General features: G+C 49.2%; 1 protein-coding gene across 25 annotated transcripts in view; it reads left to right on the forward strand.

Moving 5' to 3' along the window:
- ZNF618 (zinc finger protein 618) overlaps window positions 1–20188 on the forward strand; it is an 87664-nt gene that overhangs the window by 51962 nt on the left and 15514 nt on the right. For 4 of the 25 annotated variants that reach the window (XM_015878783.3, XM_085521584.1, XM_085521590.1 and 1 more), the window contains exons 5-11: window positions 3159–3197; window positions 12194–12283; window positions 13609–13644; window positions 14391–14468; window positions 15000–15089; window positions 17417–17605; window positions 19973–20056. In XM_015878783.3, coding sequence (XP_015734269.2) covers window positions 3159–3197; window positions 12194–12283; window positions 13609–13644; window positions 14391–14468; window positions 15000–15089; window positions 17417–17605; window positions 19973–20056 — 606 coding nt within the window. The remainder of the gene's footprint in view (window positions 1–3158; window positions 3198–12193; window positions 12284–13608; window positions 13645–14390; window positions 14469–14999; window positions 15090–17416; window positions 17606–19972; window positions 20057–20188) is intronic. The other 21 variants (XM_085521587.1, XM_085521598.1, XM_085521583.1 and 18 more) reach the window with 11 other exon arrangements.

The following is a 20188-nucleotide window of genomic DNA, read 5'->3' on the forward strand; positions in this document are numbered from 1 at the left end:
TTGCAGGACCCACATTTCATGCCTCCTTTGAACCTCTCAGTTCCACATTCAGACTCTCACTCTGGTGATGACTAAAGAGCAGAAGTTACGCTCCTTGTTATAGCAACCATTTTCAAGAGAAATTGCCTAGATTTTTTTTATACGTGCACCTCTGAGTCTGCATGGCAGAAAAGCTGTGCTGGAGGGGACTGCGTTTCTTCAGGCTGATTTGGGTTTTGTTGTCTGCCTTCAGGAATGGGTGGTCTCTTATTGGGTAAGAGACGTTATCTTGGTTTGGTGAGTGTTCCCCGTGGTGCTCAGCGTGGCTGGAGGAGCCCAGGCAGTGGTTGGTCTCCTGACACTTTGCAGTGCTCAGGGTGGGGACATCTCATGTTGGGGAAGTTCTGCCTGGTTGGGGTGAGCTCCCGCTCTGCTTTGCTCTCAAAGCCCAGATGCGGGCATTGGAACCCCACGTAAAGCTTTCTGCCAAGGTAGGAGTGTAGGTAAGAAACATCCTCACAATTGGGCTGTGGAAGGAGAAGTGGACAGGCTGTGTTCCTTACCCTGCGCCTCCTCGAAAGCACAACTGAAAATCAGACCCAAGAAGTTACATTGCTGAGCTGAAAGGCTCCTTTATGAGCTGCTCTGCTCCTCTCCTGCTGCAGAGCTGGAGCTGCAGATCAGCCTGTGCTGGTAGGCACCATCCTGGGCAAACACTGCGGCTTCGCCTACGGGAAGGCTGGGCCTTAGACGTGCACAGTGCTTTCTGCTGAGCTGCGTGGGGCTGTTCGAGTCATGGGGAGGTTTGGAGTCTCTTCAGGAATTAATCAGCTCCAAAGTTTCTTTTTGTGCAGTTTGGTCGGGTTGGAGCAATACGAGCAGCAGAACATTGGCACGTTTTGAGTCAGGAAAGTTATTTCACTTCTGGGTAACTCAGAAATGGCTGAAATTACTTTATTAGGCTTTAAATAAAAAAAGAAGAAAAGCAAATGTAAGAACCTCTGGGCTGAGGCCAAACAAGTGAAATTTTTACCCAGCAGAGAATTCTTCCGAAAGCAAATGAAAGCAAATAGCCAGGCTGGAGGTTAACCCTCGCAGGGGGCATCGCCTCCGCTCGGATCCCTGGGGGAGATCTCCATTGCCAGATGAGCATTTCTGGGCCGAATGGTGGCTTTGCTGGGGTTGTTTCTCCTCGTTATTTAGTGGGGTTATTTGGTTGCTGTGTTGCCCTGAGGAAGGGCCGGCTCTCTGTGGCCTGGCTCGGTGTGGCTGCAGGAGATGCTGTGTGCTCTGCAGTACGGTTGGTGACTCATTCTGATGGTCTAAGAACTTCTCAGAGCTTCCAGAGTCTCACATTGATACTTTATGGGAATGGAGTATGACAAGACGTCTCATTCCAGCTGTGAGTGTGGAAGGGTCTGGGTCTGTCTGTGGGGTCTGGGATGGAGCAGTTCTGTGACTGAAACAAATTCGAGACGAGAAGTTGAAAATTAAGGAAGAAATGAGTGATGTTGAGTAGAGATGGTGGTTTTGTTGTGAAGAAAGCCGGGTTCCACCTGCATGGTTACCTGCAGCTGGACAGCCATGCCATATTCGGGGAGATATTTGCCCTCTGTTCTAATAGGAGATCCAGAACGTTTCTTGTGACACAGGAGTTAACATTCTTGCTTTCCAGCTTTCCTGCTGATCTCACAATGTTTCAGCTTTCTCAGAATTTGCTCTCTCGTTTAAAGCTGTCATGACTTGGTCTGAGCCCAAAGGTGGTTTAGAATGGGCTGGTGGGGGATTTTTAAGGTTTTTTTTCTTTCTTTCATTTTATTCCTGAGGATTTTATCCTATGACTCAGAGTACCAGCATTTCCTAACACAGCTCAGACGGGGGCTGCTCCTTCAGCCTTTGCGTGTTGCTTGGTTCTTGTTATGTTCAACTGCTGAAAGCTGCCTAAAGGACAGAAGTGGCCGGTGCATGCACAGCTCGTGTCTTTCATGTTGATGTTGCTGCCTGCATTTTGCAGAACTGCATCGTTCCACAGCTGGCTGTGAAGTGATGGGGGGGGATTCAAACAAGCAGCAGCTGTGGGAAGATGCAGGGGCTGGACTTGGGAGGTTTCACATTCGGTACCGAGGCTTTTCAACCCGGCCCCTCCATTAATGAAACTGTGCCAAATTAATCGCATAATTAATCTCAGTGCCCAGAAGAGGGATCAGATCAGATCGAGCAGGTTAACCAGGAAGAAGTGCACAGATTCACAGACGTGCAGGCTTTTGTTTTTATTCTCTTGGAGAAACAAGGAGGGAATGAAACACCAACTGTTTGTTACTTAAGGATGCAAATAGTAAATCTAAAAGTGTGGTGACGTTGTGCAGCTGTGGGAGCCATGTGAGCTGGACTGTGGGGACACAGGGCAGTGAATCACAGCTGTTGGGTTACGAGTGGTAGGTACAGCTTAGGGTGAATGTGGAACACTTAGAATGGCTTGGAAGGTCCTCATCGCATACAGCCATTGCCTTGTAACTCTGGGTTTTGTTTTCCAGCTTGCAGCCTTGCCCGTGGCGTTCATTCGGGGCATGTAATCCTTGCTGTGTGCTGCCAGCAGTGTGTTTGAGTGCAGGGAGCATCCTCCCATGTTTTCACGTGTTTCCAGCGAGCCGGGATGGAAAAGCCCGGGGGGTTCCTGTGCTTGCAGCCCATCCCTGGCAGAAGCTGCTGCTGTGCAGGAGGGGCACAGTCCGTGGGGAGGTGGCAGCAGCCCGGGCCGTGTGTCTCCCGTGGGAGCTGAGCTGGGCACAGCGCTGAGTTTGCTTTGCTGGGCTGACAGCGTTCGCCCGGGAACGAAGTAGATGAGCGATTTCCTTCAGCGTTAATTACAAAAGCGCTTGAGCTCCGTGAGACGCGTCAGTCGGTCCGAGCACCCCACGTCCATGAACCCCACCATGTACGGCCCCGCGGTGCCCCGAGCTGCGCTGTGCTGGGCAGGGTGATGCTGGGCGCCCCACGAGGGCTGCGATGGAGCTGCTGCCCGGCCGGGTGTGGAGGCGGCCGGTCTGATCCCGCAGTGCAGCGCCGGGTGCGGGGATCCCACGCAGGAGGACACAGCCGTGCAGGCGGCCGGACCGCGCGCCGTCGGACGCGGGGCAGAGTCCGCTGTCAGATCTAAGTGCAGCTCTTTCTCTTTGCAGACACTGAAGCTGCCTCAGGTGAAGGAGCCTCACAAGGCAGTAAGTACCCACGGCGCCGTGTGCGTGGAAGGGGGGAGCGGGACCTGCCGTGTGCGGGGCCGGCAGGAGCCGGGGCGGACACCGAGGGCCCCGCGGGCCCTTCCCGCAGCTCGGCCGGCAGGGGGCGCCCCGCACCGCGGCCATGGGGTCGGTCCCCGAGCCAGGCGTTATTGTAGGGTGATCGTCCGAGTGTTTGTGGGCAGGGTGGGGGGAGCTGCGGGTATCGGTGGAAGGTAAGTGACCGACGTTAGTGGGAACAGAGGAGGATTGAAGGCACCAAACTGACCCGGCTGGGTGGAAAACCAAGTTAGTTAATGCTACAGAGCAAAAGCAAGGAGTGCGGTCATGCTGCCTTTAATAAACTGCTGCCTTTAATGAACTGCTGCCTGTTTCTCAGGCCTGTCCCGTGGGAGGTGAAGGTGGGATGATGGGGCTGCCTGGAGGACATCCAGCAGCTGTGCATGGTGCCCACGGGATGGGCTGTGCCTGTCGGGTCACCTGCTGAGATGGCTGTGAGCTGGGTGTGCAGCTCCACGCAGAGATGGAGGCTGCCCCGCAGGCTTTGCTGTCTGCTCTGTTGTTTGACACTCAGCAGCTGCTTTGCTGCCCGCTGCTGTTTCTCTTACCTGAGCTTTCCAGGCTCATCTCCTGCTCATTTGCTTTGGGTTTTGGCACAGAGCTGTGTACACCCTGGGTGTGTTTGTTTGGGCAATACAGCATCTTTCTATCTGGGCTCTGCATGGTTTGGTTTTCACCGTTTTTCCTTCTTGCCTGGCAAGGGAGTGGATTTTGCTAAGAAACAGAGGGGAAAGAAGTGAGGGTTTGTGCCCCTGCTACGTGAATAAAGCCCACAGCATCTGAGCCATAGGAGGGCGCATGTGGCCAATAACTGCTTCTTGTTGTGGCTGCTTTGACTCAATGGCCCTCTTGTTTCCTTGTTCCGTTTGCTCCTCATGTATTTTAGGAATTTTTTATTTATCTTTCCTTTCCTGCTATTTTTGTTTTTCCTGCTGCTCCAGTGCCATTCCTCTGCAGCCCGCTTTGGCTGTTTACACCCTTTCTATTACAGACATCTGTATTGTTCAAACCTTCCTTTGCTATTTTGATCTTGCTGGGAACTTCTGGATTCTTAGGCTGTGCCAGTGAGGTTTGCTGGCTTTTCCCGAAGTTTCTTAGAATTTAACAGATAAGGCAGGATGTTGTTCTCCCTCATGTGCTCCTCCACGGGTCTTTGGGATATAGACTGCATCCATCCTAAGCTGATACTGAGGAGGATCCCCTTGCCCAGCAGCAGATCCTTGGCAGTGGTTCAGGTGGCTCCAGCTGCAGCTTTTGGAGAGATGTCCCTGTTTTCCCCATGGTGATTTTTTGAAGGCAGATGTTCCAGCTGCAATTGGGTCCCACCAGCTGTGGCACTCAGCTGTGCTGTGCTCTGTGGATACACCCCAGGGGCACTGAGAGCTCTTTGCTGTTGGGAAGCACCATCCCCACCCTGTATAAGTGTGAGCTGTGCTTGGTCTGTTGGATGGTGGTGGGTTACACAGGGGGCTGGAGGGCTGCAGGAGGAGCAGGCTGGGCAGGCCTGGCTGCTCTGGGAAGAAGGGAGCCATGGGGTGAGCAGGGCCACGGCTGGGGCCAGTTGTTGTTTGCTGCTGAAAGAGAAGATGCTGGTGTTTAGACTTTCTAGCTGGGAAGGCACTTGGAAGATTCCCTCAAGGCAAAGCTGTTGGTTGTGTGCAGCCGTTGGGGTTTTAAGTCTGTAGATTTTCCCTGGGACTCGATATTCTTATTTGGACCCATTCTTGACAGGGATCCGTGGCACTGAGGGAGGGAGCGCTCCTTGGGATGGAGTTGCGTGACTTTGGGAGCTTCTTTTTAGCCTTGGCTCAAGGTCCAAGACCAGAATTCCCACATGTGGAGAGAAGAAAACAATACAACCCACAGTGCTAATGTGTTAATAAAGAGACTTGTCGAGCTGCCACTAAATTTGACTGACAGGCAAGAAGGGAGAAGAGAGAATTTGTAAAGAAAGCCTTCGTTGGTATTTCTTCCTAGGCAAGGATGAGCAGTTTGACTGACTGTTCCCATGGAAGGGCCTGGCAGCCATTTCTGGGATGTTTTCATGTCTGTGTTATTTGCTCCAGACTTTTCAGAGTCCTCGGGAAGGTGTTTGTACAAGATCTGCACCATCACTCTGCGTGGAAATTCCATTCATGGTTAAGGGAGTTTGAAACTTTGTAAAAACAGTCTCCCTCCTGCTGCTCACATTCCATGGGACATTCTTGGCAACCTGAGAGGAAGCTAAATAAAACCACTGGCAAGCAGGGGTCCCCAAACTCTTCCCAGCAGGGATGGTGCCAGCAGCGTGGCTCCAGGAAGCAGCAGCACCTTGTGTGAGCAGGTGCTTTGCAGGATGCCTCCAGTGCAGGTTTCACAGCTTAGGTTTCTCCTGTTTGCAAAGAATTTCTGTACAGTCTTGCAGGTGATGCTATTTACCCAACATTTCAGACTGAAGTTCCCAGCTTAGAGCAACTTTTTGATGTATTATGAATTGCTTTTCTTGTTAAAGAGTGCTGCTTTACTGCACTGGGGGTATAAAGCTTTTATAATGGAAGGCTTACTCAGGTGTTGATATCCTACAGAGAGAAAAACAGAGATCTCTCCTCCAGGAAAGGCAGCACAGCTGGAAATGAGGAGAGTTGTTAAGTTCTTTTGATACAGTCCAGGCTTCAGCATCTCTGCAGCTCAGAACTGGCCCTTAATGATGAGAGTCTGGGAAGTGGATGGGCTTCACTCTTCTCTCCTATAGAGCCAGAAGCTGATGGAAATCATCCTGCTATGATGAAATGCTGAGGAGTGTTTCAGCTCCAGGGCTGCCAGTGCTGCCAGCCTGGGGGTGGAACGCTGGTCAACATGCCTTGCACGTGCATTCAGTGACACACAAGAGGACACAGCAAGGAAGGAGGTGATGTACAGCATCTGCTGTGGTGTCGCAGGGTTAACAGCTGCTGTTAAGGTCAGGTGCCTGTGCGGTGCAGAGGGACCCATGTCAGAAGTGGTGCCCCAGCTGCAGATGGATGCGGTGATGGTTACAGCGCTGTGTCCCATGGGTTTGGGGATGCTGACTGAATGCTGTCACCACCCCCGGCTCAGAGCTGGGCCCTGAGGGATCACACTGGGGACGCACAGCAGAACTGCCTGCCCCCAAACCTCGTGCTGCAGCACCTGCATTGCTGCACATCTTGGCACGTGCTGTACAAGTGTGAGCCGTTTCTGATTGCCGCATTTCCATGCATCAGATGCTCAAGGTGTAGCAGGATTGCCTTCAGTTTGTGGTGCTCTTGGACTCCTGGGGAGCTGGCTGTGATTCTCATCAGGTCGGTGGTGCTGGGGATTGAGCTGCTTGCTCCCCCCGCCTGTGTGTGCTGCAGCCTGCAGGCTCACCTGTGGCTTTCTTTCCAGTGTCTTAGCTAAATGCGTTTGGACTCATTGCTTGTGTGCAAGGCAGTGGCTGTGAGCGTGTCTGTGCTGTGTGACGTTTAGTTGGAGGAAGAAAAGTAATTTATTCCTTCTTAAAATAATGTTTCACAACCCTGTAAATGGGGGGGGGGGGGGAAAAGGAGAAAAAAAAAGATTGGCCTGATCTTTTAAAAACAGATTTCCCTTTGGGCTCTGACTAAGCATGAGAAAGTTCAGCTGAAAGGGAATTTGTTCAGAAAAGCAGTGAAAGGTTGGGAGTGAGGATGTGGGCTGGAATGCGCCGTGCAGTCGTTGGCTGGGCAGGCGTGGTGTTAAGTCCTCACACGTGCAAAAACATCTTAGAAGTTGTGAATTCAGCCCATTAAATTAATGTGCTCAGAATAAGGGTTTCCTTGCCCACAGCAGGATGCGATGATTTCAGTGTTCTGACTGGCCATGGAAGGACCTGTAGGTAGTTTGCTGCTGTTAATTCCAGGTAAAGGAAGTGCCCTGACCATCCACATGCCTTCGGTAGTTTTAAGTATTTAAATTTGCAACCTTGGCGCTTTCTTAAAGTGTATTTTAGCCCTTTGATTTCCTTTAATTCTTTAGAGATTAACACAAAAAAATGTGCAGTGTCACTGCTGTGGTAGAGGCCCCTCATGCCTTGCACAAGCACAGCCTGCCGTGAACGCAGTGTGTGGTTGCACACCCACCTACGTGTGCCACAGGCGGCAGTTACTCGTTTACAACTCTGATTAATTTTTGCAGTGTTATTTAATAATACTTCCTCTCCTTGGGGACAGCTTTAAAAATGGGTTTTATTTTTTAATGCGTTTGCATTTTAAGTAGGTAAAGCCTCTCTAGATTCCCATTTGCCTAACGAGTGGATGAACGCGTTCATCTTCAAACGGTGTGAGACCAAGAATGATGAATTCCTGTGCGGGAGGAGGAGGTTATGGAAACAAGAAGGAGCTGAGGCTGTGATCTGCAGCTCTGGGAAGGGCCGGTTGCTTTGTGTGTAGTTTTAGTCTGAGGTTTCAGACAGAAGGCTTCAGGTTGTCTGTAGGTCTGTGGATTTCGTGTCATCTTATTAAAAAGAAAGAAAGAATTTCTCCCTCTTCCTCCAATTCTGAGCTCGCAGACTGAGTGTACAGCAAAGGAATATAATTGCATCAACAAGTGAGATGTGTACCAGTGTGCCCGCTGTTGGTGTGCAGAATGGGTGCCGTTCCTTGTCGAGTTCCTGGTAGGAGAACATCAGCGCTCTCCTTCCAGCATTTTGCTTATGCTGAGTTAAAATGAAAATGGAAAAGGATCCAGCGCTGCCCCAAATTGACACCAGAATGAAACGAGCACAAAACTCGATCTGCTGGCGTTAATTATATTGTCTGGCATGTCTGATTTGTGGCACGGAATCTGAACATCCTGTTCGGAATGCTGATTTGGGGGATAATTGCAAAGTGCCATAATATTTTCACTTTAAATTGCTGATACTTGCCGTCTGTTTTGATTCAACTTCAATGTACTGCAAAGGGTAGAAGGAAACATAGTGATGTGAGTGGCCGGGCAGCTCCTGGGAAGGGTTTTCTGTCTCTCCATCCAGCCAGTGCAGCCTGGAGCTCTGTGCTCCATGGAAGGTGAAGGTGTTGCTGTGATGAAGAAGGGGTTGGCTGACTGTCAGCAGCAGATTTGGGATGTATTGCACTGTATGGAGTTTCCTGCTGTCCTGGCATTGGGTTCCCACACCTGGGAGGATCACATCCAGCCCTGGATGTGCAATATTGGAGTATCCATCGTGCTGATCCATTCAGGTGATTTGTGGTTTGGATAAAGCATCGTGGAATTCAGGGAGTTCACTGCCCATTCAAGGGCCATGCTAGGCCAGGCCACTGTGTGCCTACATGTCTGCTGTGATGAAGGCCAAATGTTCATGGGAAGGAAGTGATCATGAGATGAGTGGTCTTGGAATAGCACACAGGGAAAGGTTTTTCCTAACCCCCAACTTAAGAGCTGGAGCTGTGGGGCTGTTGTGTGTGAGGAATTCTCTCCTTTCCAAGTTTCTGGATTTTATGATTCTTTAATCCTTACTAATATAACTCGGGATACTTTAATCCCCTTGTGGGGTTGTTGCTGACTTTGGGCTTACTGCTCCTCTCTTTCCAATGAATTTTTGCCATTAAACATCTTTGAATTGAGCTCGGCAACAGCTCGCCACTGGTTTTACTGGCAATTCTCTCCTTGGCTGTAAAATGGCAGGTGTAAAGCTCCTGACTGCAGTGCTGGGACGAGGGCTGGAGGGAGGACTCAGGCAGTGAGCAGGCGTGCTGCCTCCCCAGTGCCAGTCTGGGATCTAGAAGGGAACTTCTAAAGATGCCGAAGGGCAGGGCCAGATCTCTCCTGGTGGAAAGGTGCTGTGTGGTCATGGATCAGGCAGGTAATGCTGTGCAGGCTGCCCTCTTGTCCTTATGTACTTTGCTATGTAGTGGGAGCTCGGAGCACTGCTGGATTTAGCAGCAGTTCAACAGGCTGCTGCAACTTCTGTTCTCCAGTTTTGCATTTCTCCATTTGGAGGCTGTCCCAAACACACAGCTGTCTGTGCTCCGCTCTCTCAGGGTGGAATCACTTCAGTCTGAGGAGTGTCTGCAAAGTGCCTGGTTGCTGTGAGAGCTCCCGTGGCAGATGGCTTCCGTGGCTTCTTCCATGCAGAAGCTGAACGTGATTCTGGGGCAGGCAAAGCTTATTGGGGAATCCCTTTGGCAGCCCCGCAGCCTGTTGTGCCCAGACCCCGTTCTGGGCACTCAGCGGGCATCGTGATCTCGTCCTTGCAGGGCTGTCATCTGGATGCTCTCTGCAACTGTTTTGAGTTTGGGTTTGATGCTGTGCAGAGCTCAGCCCAGCGGAAATCTGAGGTTGTGCGCTTTGTGTGGGCTTGGATTCCTGCACTGACGAGGGTCGTTTAATTGATCGGTATTTTTAGCTTGCGATACAGAAGTCCTGACCTTTCAACAAGTCTGGTTGCTATTGTTCCCTTCTGGGTTTCTGCAGCAGCAGAATCCAGAGGTCCTGGGCCAAGTGCCCTGAGGAACGAAGTCTCTTCCCTGCCACCGCTGGGCACGTGCTCCCTGCCCACCCCCTGCCCTGCCAAAATGAAGTCTGTGTTTTCCTCTCTGCTGGATATCTGAAGCAAAACAGCTAAAAGATCGCAGACTGTTCAACGCTGCGTCTGGGAAGAAAGATGGCCTGGCTGCTGCTCCCTGGGGTGGTGTTTCAGGAGCCACAAGTCAGTGCTGAGCTCAGTGTGACAGCGCAGCCAGCAGCAGCCCTGCAGGCAGGAGGAGAACAGCGCGTTCCCCGGCTTGTACTGCAAGCAAAGTGCTTGAAAATGCCTTCTGATCCCAGAGATGGGCTGCTTGCAAAGCCCGTTTGTCGAGCTGGTGTTGGTACATTTGAGGAGCTGCTTTGTAGAGGTGATGCTGTCCTTCAGTGCGTGCATTGCATGGCACCAGCTATGGGCTGACTGCGGGTGTTGGGCCATCCTGCTGCAGCTCCTCCTGAATCCTGCTCCCTTCTGAAGGACTCATGAAGGAGGAATTGGGTTTGCTGGAGTTTGTTGTGGTGTTTTGGTTTGTTTGTTTGTTTTTAACTGTCTGTCCTTTAAATGTTTTGCAACTGGGTCTGTAGCAGTGCTGGGTTTGTAGCAGTGATGTGCTGCTGGCTCAGCTTGCAGCAGGGATGCTGCACTGTCACCTAAACAGTAATTAACAAAATCAGCCATAAGCAAAAGCAGTGATCCTGCGATGGTCCCTTATAGCTCTTCCCACTGACAGCTGTGCTGCTGTGTATAGCAGGTATGGCTCGCAGGCTGCATCATACTCTATCTGTTGCAGGGTACATAACAGCAGCTAGAAGCTGTCCAACAGCATGTGCAGGCTGTAGCAGTTTTCTTCTTCCAAACAGAGATATTGGAAGTGCTCGACATTGGGTCCTCCTCTGCAGAATTAGAGTTCAGTTATCTGCTGCATGGCTCATTACTCTTCAAGAAGGAGGTTGGCTTCTTGTCTTTGGGAAGCCCAGTGATGTGGGACTGATTGCTGACGACTCGTTATGAATTTTCTCTGCTAATAATTGACTGTATTTTGTCACAGCGGGTACACAGGTGCTCACTGGGGATTGTTAGCTTCTCTGTGTTGTCACGTAGGGCCCTGGGTAGATTAAGACCCTCAGCACCATTGTATGACCACAGAGGGAGGCTGTGTGAGATTCCTGATGAGCTGTAATTAGGTGCATCTTTGCAGTGACTCCCTGTGCTTCTATCACTTGGATACTGTTGTTTTGCTTCTCTCCATCCTCCTGAAGCAGTGGATCCTTCGCATCTTGCTCTGGTTATCTGTGCTCTGTCTCACTTTTCCATCCTGGACTTTGTAAAATCCTTTCTGTCTGACTTGCATTGCTCTGCTCCAAGTAAGATAAAAGTATCTTCTGGTAGCAGAAGCAAAGTTCATTGCCCGGCTGTTGAACACCCGGCATATTTGGTGTTGTTCTCCCATACATCGCTGTAGCTCTACTTCCATCCTGCCAAGTGGAGTAAAGAGTGGGAAGTGAAACCTCACGTAGTGCTGCAACCCCGAGTTGGACTGTGGAGACTGTATCAATACATGTGTGCTGTAAATGTATCTCTGATGTAGATAAAATGATGGACAAGTAAAATAAAAGATGGCTTAATGTGCGTACTCTAGTGCATTTGAATGCAGTGTGGAGCACATAAGAGCAAACAGCACTTTGGTTCTGTGATGAGTGCAGACAGTGCAGCTACAAGCTGCAGCAATGAATGGATGTGAATGAAAGGGACGTGGGGCTGCAGCAGGATGGGGATGTGGGATGGGGCTGATGTGAGGGAGCAGACAGCAAATAGTGGTGGGGATAACTGTGATGAAGGGGAAGGGAGCTGTTGTTGCTGGGGTGGACAAAGAAGATGTAGGTACAGACGTAGAATCAGGCTCATTTGGTCCCGCTGTTGAGTAGATTGCTGCCCGTGGTGCTTTGAATTGCAGCTCTCGTGTTTGTTCCAGTGTGCCCACACGGGACCCTGGGTGCAGATAGGGAATGGTTGGCAGCAGCAGTGAGAACCAGGTGTGATGGGAGTACACACAGCCAGTCCCTTTCTTTAGGTGGTGTGTTTTGACTTTGGCTTTGGCTTCTAACAGCACACACCTGGGCTTTGAGTTCAGTTCTGCCAGTTCATTCCAGCCTGTCCATACTGTGACCCAGTGCTTCTAAAGGAGATTTCAGCAGGGTCTGCTGAGTGGTCCTGTGGGGCTTCACTGGGGAGCAGAACTGCCTGACTGGATAGAAATGCAGAATGTCAGTGTGGTGCTCGCTGGGGTCAGTGCGAAGCAGCGGCTGTCTGCGTGCATAAGAAATTCCACAGGGCATGTGGGGTGGGTGTAACTGTGTGGGGAGTGTGACTGAGCAGCGCTGCCTGGAGCTTTCTACTTGAAGGTTTCTAAAGTGGCCTGTTTTTCTTCTTCCTGCAGACAACTTCAGGTACACGTGTGACATTTGCGGGAAAAAATATAAATATTATAGCTGCTTCCAAGAGCACAGAGACCTGCACGCTGTGGATGGTGAGTACTGTTGTAATGCTTCAATACCTAAGCTAGAAGAAGTCAGTGCCACGTGATTCTGATGGTGGTCCTGCAGGACCTTGCAGCCCTGAGCTGTGGATGTGCTGCAGCATCCCTCCATGGCCTTTGTCAGGGGAGGCCCAGGCTCTGCAGGGAGAAGGCTGCTGGGCTTCATTCTCTGCATGCATCAAAACAACACCCTCTGCTGGGACCTGTGGTCCTTGCAGTCCTCTATCTGTATTCCAGTTTATAGTTAAGATGGGTATCTTACTGCTGAGTGCCCCAAGGTGAATGGTCAGTGTGGCTTCTGGCTTGGCAAGAGTAGGTTGCTTTTTGGTTTCTTACTTCACAGGTTTGTTCCTAACACGCTCCTCTGTGACAAGCGGTGGTTCAGAGTTGAGAAATACTGTTTCATTCCTGTTAATCGCTGTGTTAGTGACCTGATGCTGTTCAGCCCAGTTCTTCCTATGCAGATTTAGATGTGGTTGAGGCAGTGACACTCCGACAGAAGCAGATTTCCTCCTCCAGAAGCACTTTGCTTCATTTTTCTATACTGGACAGAATAGAAACAGCAACATACTGTCTTTTATTTGCCTGCCTGTGCTTGCAGGGCATTTAAAGCCCCTCAGCCTAGAGCCCACAGCTAAAGCAAACCCTCATTGCACATGCTGGCAGCATGTTGGTTCTGCCTCTTACCTGGCAGAGGTGGGAGGGAGGCTTGGCAGGAGGTCTCAATTGGCTGGAGCATCTCAAAAAAACAAGTGTTTTTTTGCACAGTGAGTGTTAACCAAAAAGGTTTCCTGCCTAAATGTGCTCAAAGGGCAGCATTCTTGCAGTACCACTGCCACATACTTACCAGAATTAAATGTATGGGCTAAAAGTTGCTTTGAGACAGACGTGTCTGCTCCTGTCAGGAATAGCTGCATAGCTGTGGCTCAGGGAGCTCTTGCTGGGCTTACGAGAGAGCTTTGGTCCTAGCTTCCACTTGTTTCTTGCAAAGCCAGGGTCCATCACAGCTCCACCACGACCATGTGTGTGTCAGCAAACACAAGTGTGAAGCTGGAGTGCATCTGAACTTCCCATCAGGCTGTGTCCATGTCAGAACAAAGGCCATGAGAATCTTTGTATCTTAGGGCTGGGCATGCTCAAGTAGTTCCTGTGTGGATGCTGATGGGAAGAGGAGGGTCTGGGGCACAGAGCCTGGTGTATTCTGTGGGGCTGAAACATGCTGAAGCGGTGCGTGAAGTACAGGAGGAAAACACGGCCATTGAAGAGGATTTAATTTCTCTTTTGTTTCTTCTCCTCCTTTTTCTATTCTGTGTTAGTTTTTAGTGTGGAAGGGGCCCCAGAAAACCGGGCAGGTAAGCTGAGATCCTTCGTGTGCTTTATTTCACAAACCTTTTGAAGCATTCAGTAGTTCAGGCACAGCAGGTCTGATGTAAGAGACCAGGGAGTTTTGTCACCGATTGCAATGGGAGAAAAGCATCCTCTGTGCCTCCCTGGCGTGTAAACCCCATAGGATAATGCCCAGCCCTAGTAGATCCCAGGCTTTTGCTATAAATACAATTGATCAGGCTTCTGAAAAATCAAAGAAACAGGTATTCCTTGTCTCAGGTGATTTAGTGACTCATTCAAGGCTTAAATTAAGTTATCTTAAAAAGTGGGTTGGGTTCTGATTTGCTTTGAGCTGTGCTGTGAGATGTTAGGAAGTCACTGGTCAGTATCTGGTAGCTGACTTGCTGGCATTCTGCATTAATGTGCCCACTTTCAGACATTAAAATATCAATAGGTGGGAGATGCACTGGAAGAAAATCAGGAAAGGTAAATCAGCCTCTGTTTGTTCAGTGTTTCTTCAAGCAAAATCCAACACATTATTTATCTGAACGGCAGGTTACTGGGCTGGAAGGGGTTTATTATCTGCCTGGGGCACCTGAGGTGGAGGAGGGACAAGTCAGACAGAGGGATCATTGGGTTTGTAATTCATGTTTTGAAGTCTTGTTACAGATCAAAACATCATTACAGATGCAGGAGCATTCAGTGCCTGTGCAGCTGTGAAAGGAAAACCTGAAGTGTTGTCAGCTCTCTTTCTGGTTCTGTTCTCTTGCAGACCCCTATGACCAGGCCGTCATAGCAGCAGAAGAAGTGAAGGAGGAGGAGCCGGAACCGTTCCAGAAGATTGGTCCAAGTATGAGTTATTTCAGAGCTTCACACCTGAAAGAGGAAGCACGAGGGTTTCAAATCTGGCATTAGCAAAGTTGGGACCTCGGGGTGGTGAAAGGTACCTTTAGGTTGAAGTGAACACCAGCCATCACCAGCCCTGGCCCTGAGAACTGCAGCTTTGTGATGTTTTGTGTTCAAGAGCTCTGCTCAGAGAGGAGGGAGGAAGACAGAATGGTCTGTAATGTAGACTTTAAAAATGGATTCTCTCCTTTGCTTTACGCACTTTACCTGCTGAAATTTCCAACAGTCTCTTGTGCCTTGTTCAGTTCTGTTGGAGTCTGTCCATCTCTGCACACTTGCTTTAACTGCTGCCTTCTCTGGGGAAAGCAATTGTAGGGCATTTATAGGGCAGTTAAGTTCCCCATGCAAGAGGAAAATGCTCTGGTGTTCTTTTTGTCACCCAGCCTTGTTTCTATGTAAAGAGTCAAGAAGTCACTATTTTGTGTGAGGTTGCTGCTCTCTTTCTGATTTTTTTTAATGTATTTTATCTCCACAGAAACTGGCAATTATACCTGTGAGTTCTGTGGCAAGCAGTACAAATACTACACTCCATACCAAGAGCACGTGGCACTGCATGCACCTATTAGTGAGTATCCTGCTGGAAATCTTTCATTACTGACTGTGATATATACAGTGGTTGGTGATAAAGATGAGGGCTGCAAGAGAGAGACTCATTTTTGTGGATCCTCCCACTGGACCCTGTGGGGCTGCAGCTCACAGGATCATGTGCTGACCAGGGCACTGCAAAGCTGAGCTGGAATCTCCCCCAGGATCCCCATTGCTGTCAGGTGTCTGATGTCACTGAGCTTTTACCAAAGCCCATGCTGTTCTTCATGTGTTCCCCAGGGTTTGATACTTTATTTATTGCTTAACTAAAAGCTCTATTACCCAAAGTGTACATTACTAAGAGATGCACGAACTTTTCTAGCCTCCCCCTAATAATGAACGTACACCCTAGTGGGGATGCATCTTTCTTAGGAGATTCTGAGAAACTATTGCAGACAGCAAGTTCAAACTGGTTTTCAAAGTCATGTGAATTACCTTGTCAGCTTGCTATGAAATCACAGGCAATAAAATATTTATTTCAGGGAGCTCAGGATAAGGCAGTTCACAGCTTATGGCAGGACACCACGGTCTGCACTCCCCAGACAAAGGGGAGGTTGTAACGGGCAATTAAGTGTAATTCAGTGCATAAGTCTTATAAGAATAGTTGAGAAGCTCTTGCTACATGATGGTTTTGGATGCTTTAAAAGTATGCAGAGAAGTTCTTTGCCCCTGAACTTTGTGTTTTTTCATAGCGTTTCCCTGTGCTGTGTTGCAGTTCATGTGCTGTGAGCCACCATAGCTGCTCTTTTGCCCATGTTTGCCAGCTTTTTGGCTGATGATGGGGATGGATGAACTGAGCTCATTAGATGATTTTATTAGCTACTCATCTGCAGCCAGCAGAGGGAGCACACGCTCCTTCCTCACCAAAATGAGTTCCAGATGAGTTCTAAAGTTACTTAAATAAGGGAGCTTTCATTTTAGATTTACATAGAAATAAATTGGAAACATAATCCACCAGACCATTACTTTGAAGGTCAGTCAAGGCTTGGTGGCTCTTGACAGCTCCCATGTAGGTTCTCTGTAATACAGAGATAGACCAAGACGATGGTAGAAGATATGGGGCATAGAAAACCTCTGCCACTGCCCTCACACAGCTGATCATCTTATCTCTATGGGAATTAACCCAGTGCTTATGTTTATACATGTAACAGTTATTCCTAAACAGCCCTGCACCTGCCTGTCCCTGCTTCAGATTAGACCAACAGTCACAGAGAGGACACTTAAGAACAGATCAGGATAATTCTACTGTAAGGTTTAAATCCTCCTTATAAACTTTTTCCCTTTTGTTTTTTTTTCTTTTATATTTTTTCCCTCTCTTAGTTGCCCTGACCAGTAACATTTATCATTTACAGTGACAGGCCACTAACCCTGATGAGCACACAGGAGAGGCTATGGTTAGCTCCCAGGCAGGCTGACCCGTATATTCTCCTGCCTTGCTACTGCTCTTCCTATAAACCAAGGTCCTGTGAGGTAGCTGTCAACACCTGGTTTCTGATGCAGTGCACAACTGGCTTTTCTCAGCCCCCAGCAGTCACAGGAAGTAAAGCTGAGACTCCAGCAAATGCTGGAGAATTAGCCTTATAGAATAAAGAATGCATTTCAGTGTCACCAATCCAGCTTTTTGAATCTCTGCTAGAGCGCAAACTTCCCTTCCGGAGCCTGTCTTTCTGTTTTCTGTGATAATGGATTAACAGTTCAAATTCAAAGAGCATCTCCCAGTAATACCTGGGATTTCTCCATATGCCACCAGCATTTGTTTGGAGATGGGGACCAGAAGGCCCCATCTGACTTGCAGGATGAGAACTCTGCCTTGTAATTCATTCCTTTATATTATGTTAGGCAGACAAGGAGTGTAGCATTGAATCTCTAGGACCCACGTAAGGCTCAGGGAACAAGGGTGTAAGCGTCTCCCCATGCAAGGCTCTGAATGATGCATGAGAAACCTGCACTTGTGGTTCAGTCTTTTCCTGACAAAGAAATGGAGCACAAAGATGCAGGTACACCCAGCCTGGCCATGGGAGTCAAATAGGACTCTGAGGTGGACAGGGTGGTTCCTACTGGAGGAAGAATGGGTTGGTCACGTAGCAGTTAAAGGTGTGGAAGGGAACTAACTAACAACTCAGGACTTGTCCCCTTGGGTGAGTGGGGAAAACAATTTTGTTACATGGGATCAGTGGATCCACAGATGCTGCAGGTCCCCATGCAAGGGATTCGTGAGCATGGCTGTTAGAACGAACCCTCCCAGAAGGCACACGAGCTGGGAGCTGACTGACTGTCCACGCACTAGTTCTGAGTGTTCATATCCAGAGTTCTCTCGATCTCCACTCTTCGTGGCAGTGAAGACACAGGGGAGCCAATCCAGCAAAAAAACACCGACCTCAATAAACCGATGTTCCACCCTCCTGCATCGCACCCCTTCCGGTGTCCCACCGACATCCCAATCCCAGATGTTCCGCGCTCCAAATTCCGGATCCCCAGGAAGCAAGGCCATCACAGGTACCAATTGCCTTTCTACCATAACTGCTTGGTGTGCAGCACTGCCCTGGGTTGGTTTTTGACCCTTCTTGGGCTCAATCTGCTCCATCCATGATTGTCCCTGAAAAGTTACTCCAAGAAGCAGCTGAGGGGTTTCAATCCTTCAGCACAACATAAGTAAAACTTTAGATCAGCTATAGGTCTTTATAACCCAGTGACAAGTTCTTGTTGTTTAAAGCATCACACTAACCACGAGGTGCAAAGAGCCCTGCTTCAAATCCTGGTGTCACAAACAGAGGAGAGCTTTCTGACAAGGATTGGCTTTATTAGCTTGTCAGGTGTGGGGATTTGGGTTGGGTTCTTTGGGTTTTATTTCAGCTTTATTTGGCTTTTAGTTTTCATTTCCTTCAAGCTGATGTTTGCAGGGTTAGGCCTTAGCAGGTGAGATGGAGTACAGGTGTTTTCTCAGTGCTCCGCTCCCCACAGGAACCACTGGGAGATAAGCTGGGCACCAGCAGAAGAAATAATTGGATGGAACCATTGCAGGAGTGTCAGGAAGCTCAAGGTAGATCCTCCTGTAGTCCCTGCTCCATCCTTCCAATAGAGATCAAATGTAAAAAGAAAAGAAACAGGATACAAGACATAACATTCATGTGTCCATTCAGCAGGGAAGAGCTCGGGTACATCTGTGGGAAGGGCTGGTGCACATTCTGTCCTAGTGCAGAAGAAGGGCTGGTTAATTATCTCCTTAAACACCCCTGAAGTGTTTGGTGTGAACAGATGCAGGGAGGCAGAGATGGGAGAGGCCACAAGATGCTGACCAAGGTAGTTTTGGTCTGACAGTGTACACATCCACAGCTGCCAGGTGCTGTAGCTACTGACCTGTCTTACAATTAAGAATGTATTTGATTTGAGTCCCGGTTTTTAAGTAATAACTAGGAGATGATGTATATAAGCAAACATCTTATCCCCCCACTTCTCTAACCAAAAAGTGTATCAGTACATTGGGTAAAGACTTTGAGCTGTTCTCTTCCTTCCTGTATGTGGGAAGGAATCTCACGATGCTTGAGTCTGGTAGGTTGATCTTCGGGGAACAAATACCTGCCTGGGGTTCTGACTGTATCTGTCTGGTGGTGGTTTCCACGGTGTCTTTCAAGGCAGCTTCTTGTACACATGCAGTCTGAGCAGCAAACTGAATTTCTGTTAAAATGCATTGACCATTACACCTACCAGGAAGACAGTCTCCAGAAGGGATGCCTTCCAAGTGCGGCAGTTAGAATCACTCCATGTGGGCCTGGGTAGTACCAGGGATGGTGGGCTGCCACTCCTCTCACCCATGGTGGATTGGCACTCTGCCTTTACAGAGAGTTTTGCTTCACGTGCAGACAGTTCAGGTACAGAGAGGAGAAAGAGAACTTGTGTCCACTGCCCCTTCCTGTGCAGGAGGGATACACTGAGTCCAGGGAGATGCATTAAACCAGTTTTTTTCTTACAGCCAGACATGGCAGAATAAAAAGGGCTGGGGATGAGGACAAAATCATCATGCAAATCTTTTACAAACAATTTTGGAAACCTCCGCCTCAGTTTCACTTGTGACTTAAGCCAGGATTTGAACCTGGGTCTCTTCAGGGGTAGGTTGGCCAAGTCCCATTTTGCCATGGTTTTATGCTCCCACTGTGCCACCTGGTTTGCTGGTTACTTATGGCCTCTCCTTTCTGTTATTTGTCTGTCAAAGGGGACAGACTCAATAATGTCTCTGGTTCCTTCTCAGCCCTGTTTAATGTGACTTTGTTTAATGGATCTGATTACCAAGTTATTGGTGAATACCAAGTTGGAAGGGTCCGTTAAAGATCCGTGGGCTGGAAGCTTCATCTTCAGATCTTTTGTAGCCACATCAGACAGAAGGACACTGTGTGGGAGCCCAGCTGAAGCCCAGAGGCCCAGGGGTCTCAGTGTGAGGGGCAGCACCATGGGGCTGAGTGCTCCAGCTGTCTGCAGAAATACTGAATACCAGAGTGCCACCTGCAGGCCTGGACACTTGTGCCAGAAGCTTTGAGGGCTGCATGTTGCATTTCAGGAAGGGTGAGATAGCAGAGGGGTTTTTCTGCAGGAGGGAACACCATGACCTTTCTGGTTCAGTCAGGACTGGTGTCACAGGCTCCTTGAGAGCCACTGCAGCCCCCTCAGCCAGAAGGCAATAAAAGAAACTGTCCTTTGTTATCTCTTCAGCAAATCTAACCCATTTTCCTCCAAAATGAGATGATATTGGACTTTTTGGCTGTATTCAGGGAATGCAGTTATGTGGCACAGAATGTTGTGTACCTCCTTTCTGTGTAGTCCTGTGTCCAGTGTTGACCAGTCACCATCCCTGCTTTGTTCTCCACCCAGCAGAAAGTGCTTTCAGCAGGAGAGTGGAAGGCAAAACGCAGAACAACTTTGAAGAAACAAACAGCAACTCCCAGAACTCCAGCGGTAAGTGCCACTCACTGCATCCTGCCATGGCTCCCTGCTCCGGAGCAGGAATCAGCTGTGATTGGTGATCATATATGTGGGGAAACTACTTTAAGCTTGCAAGAAGCTGCACTTCATGGGGTATTGTCCTCC

The sequence above is a fragment of the Coturnix japonica genome, chromosome 21 (genome assembly GCF_054131305.1).
Source record: "Coturnix japonica strain WE chromosome 21, WE-NBRP24, whole genome shotgun sequence".
Lineage (NCBI taxonomy): Eukaryota > Metazoa > Chordata > Aves > Galliformes > Phasianidae > Coturnix > Coturnix japonica.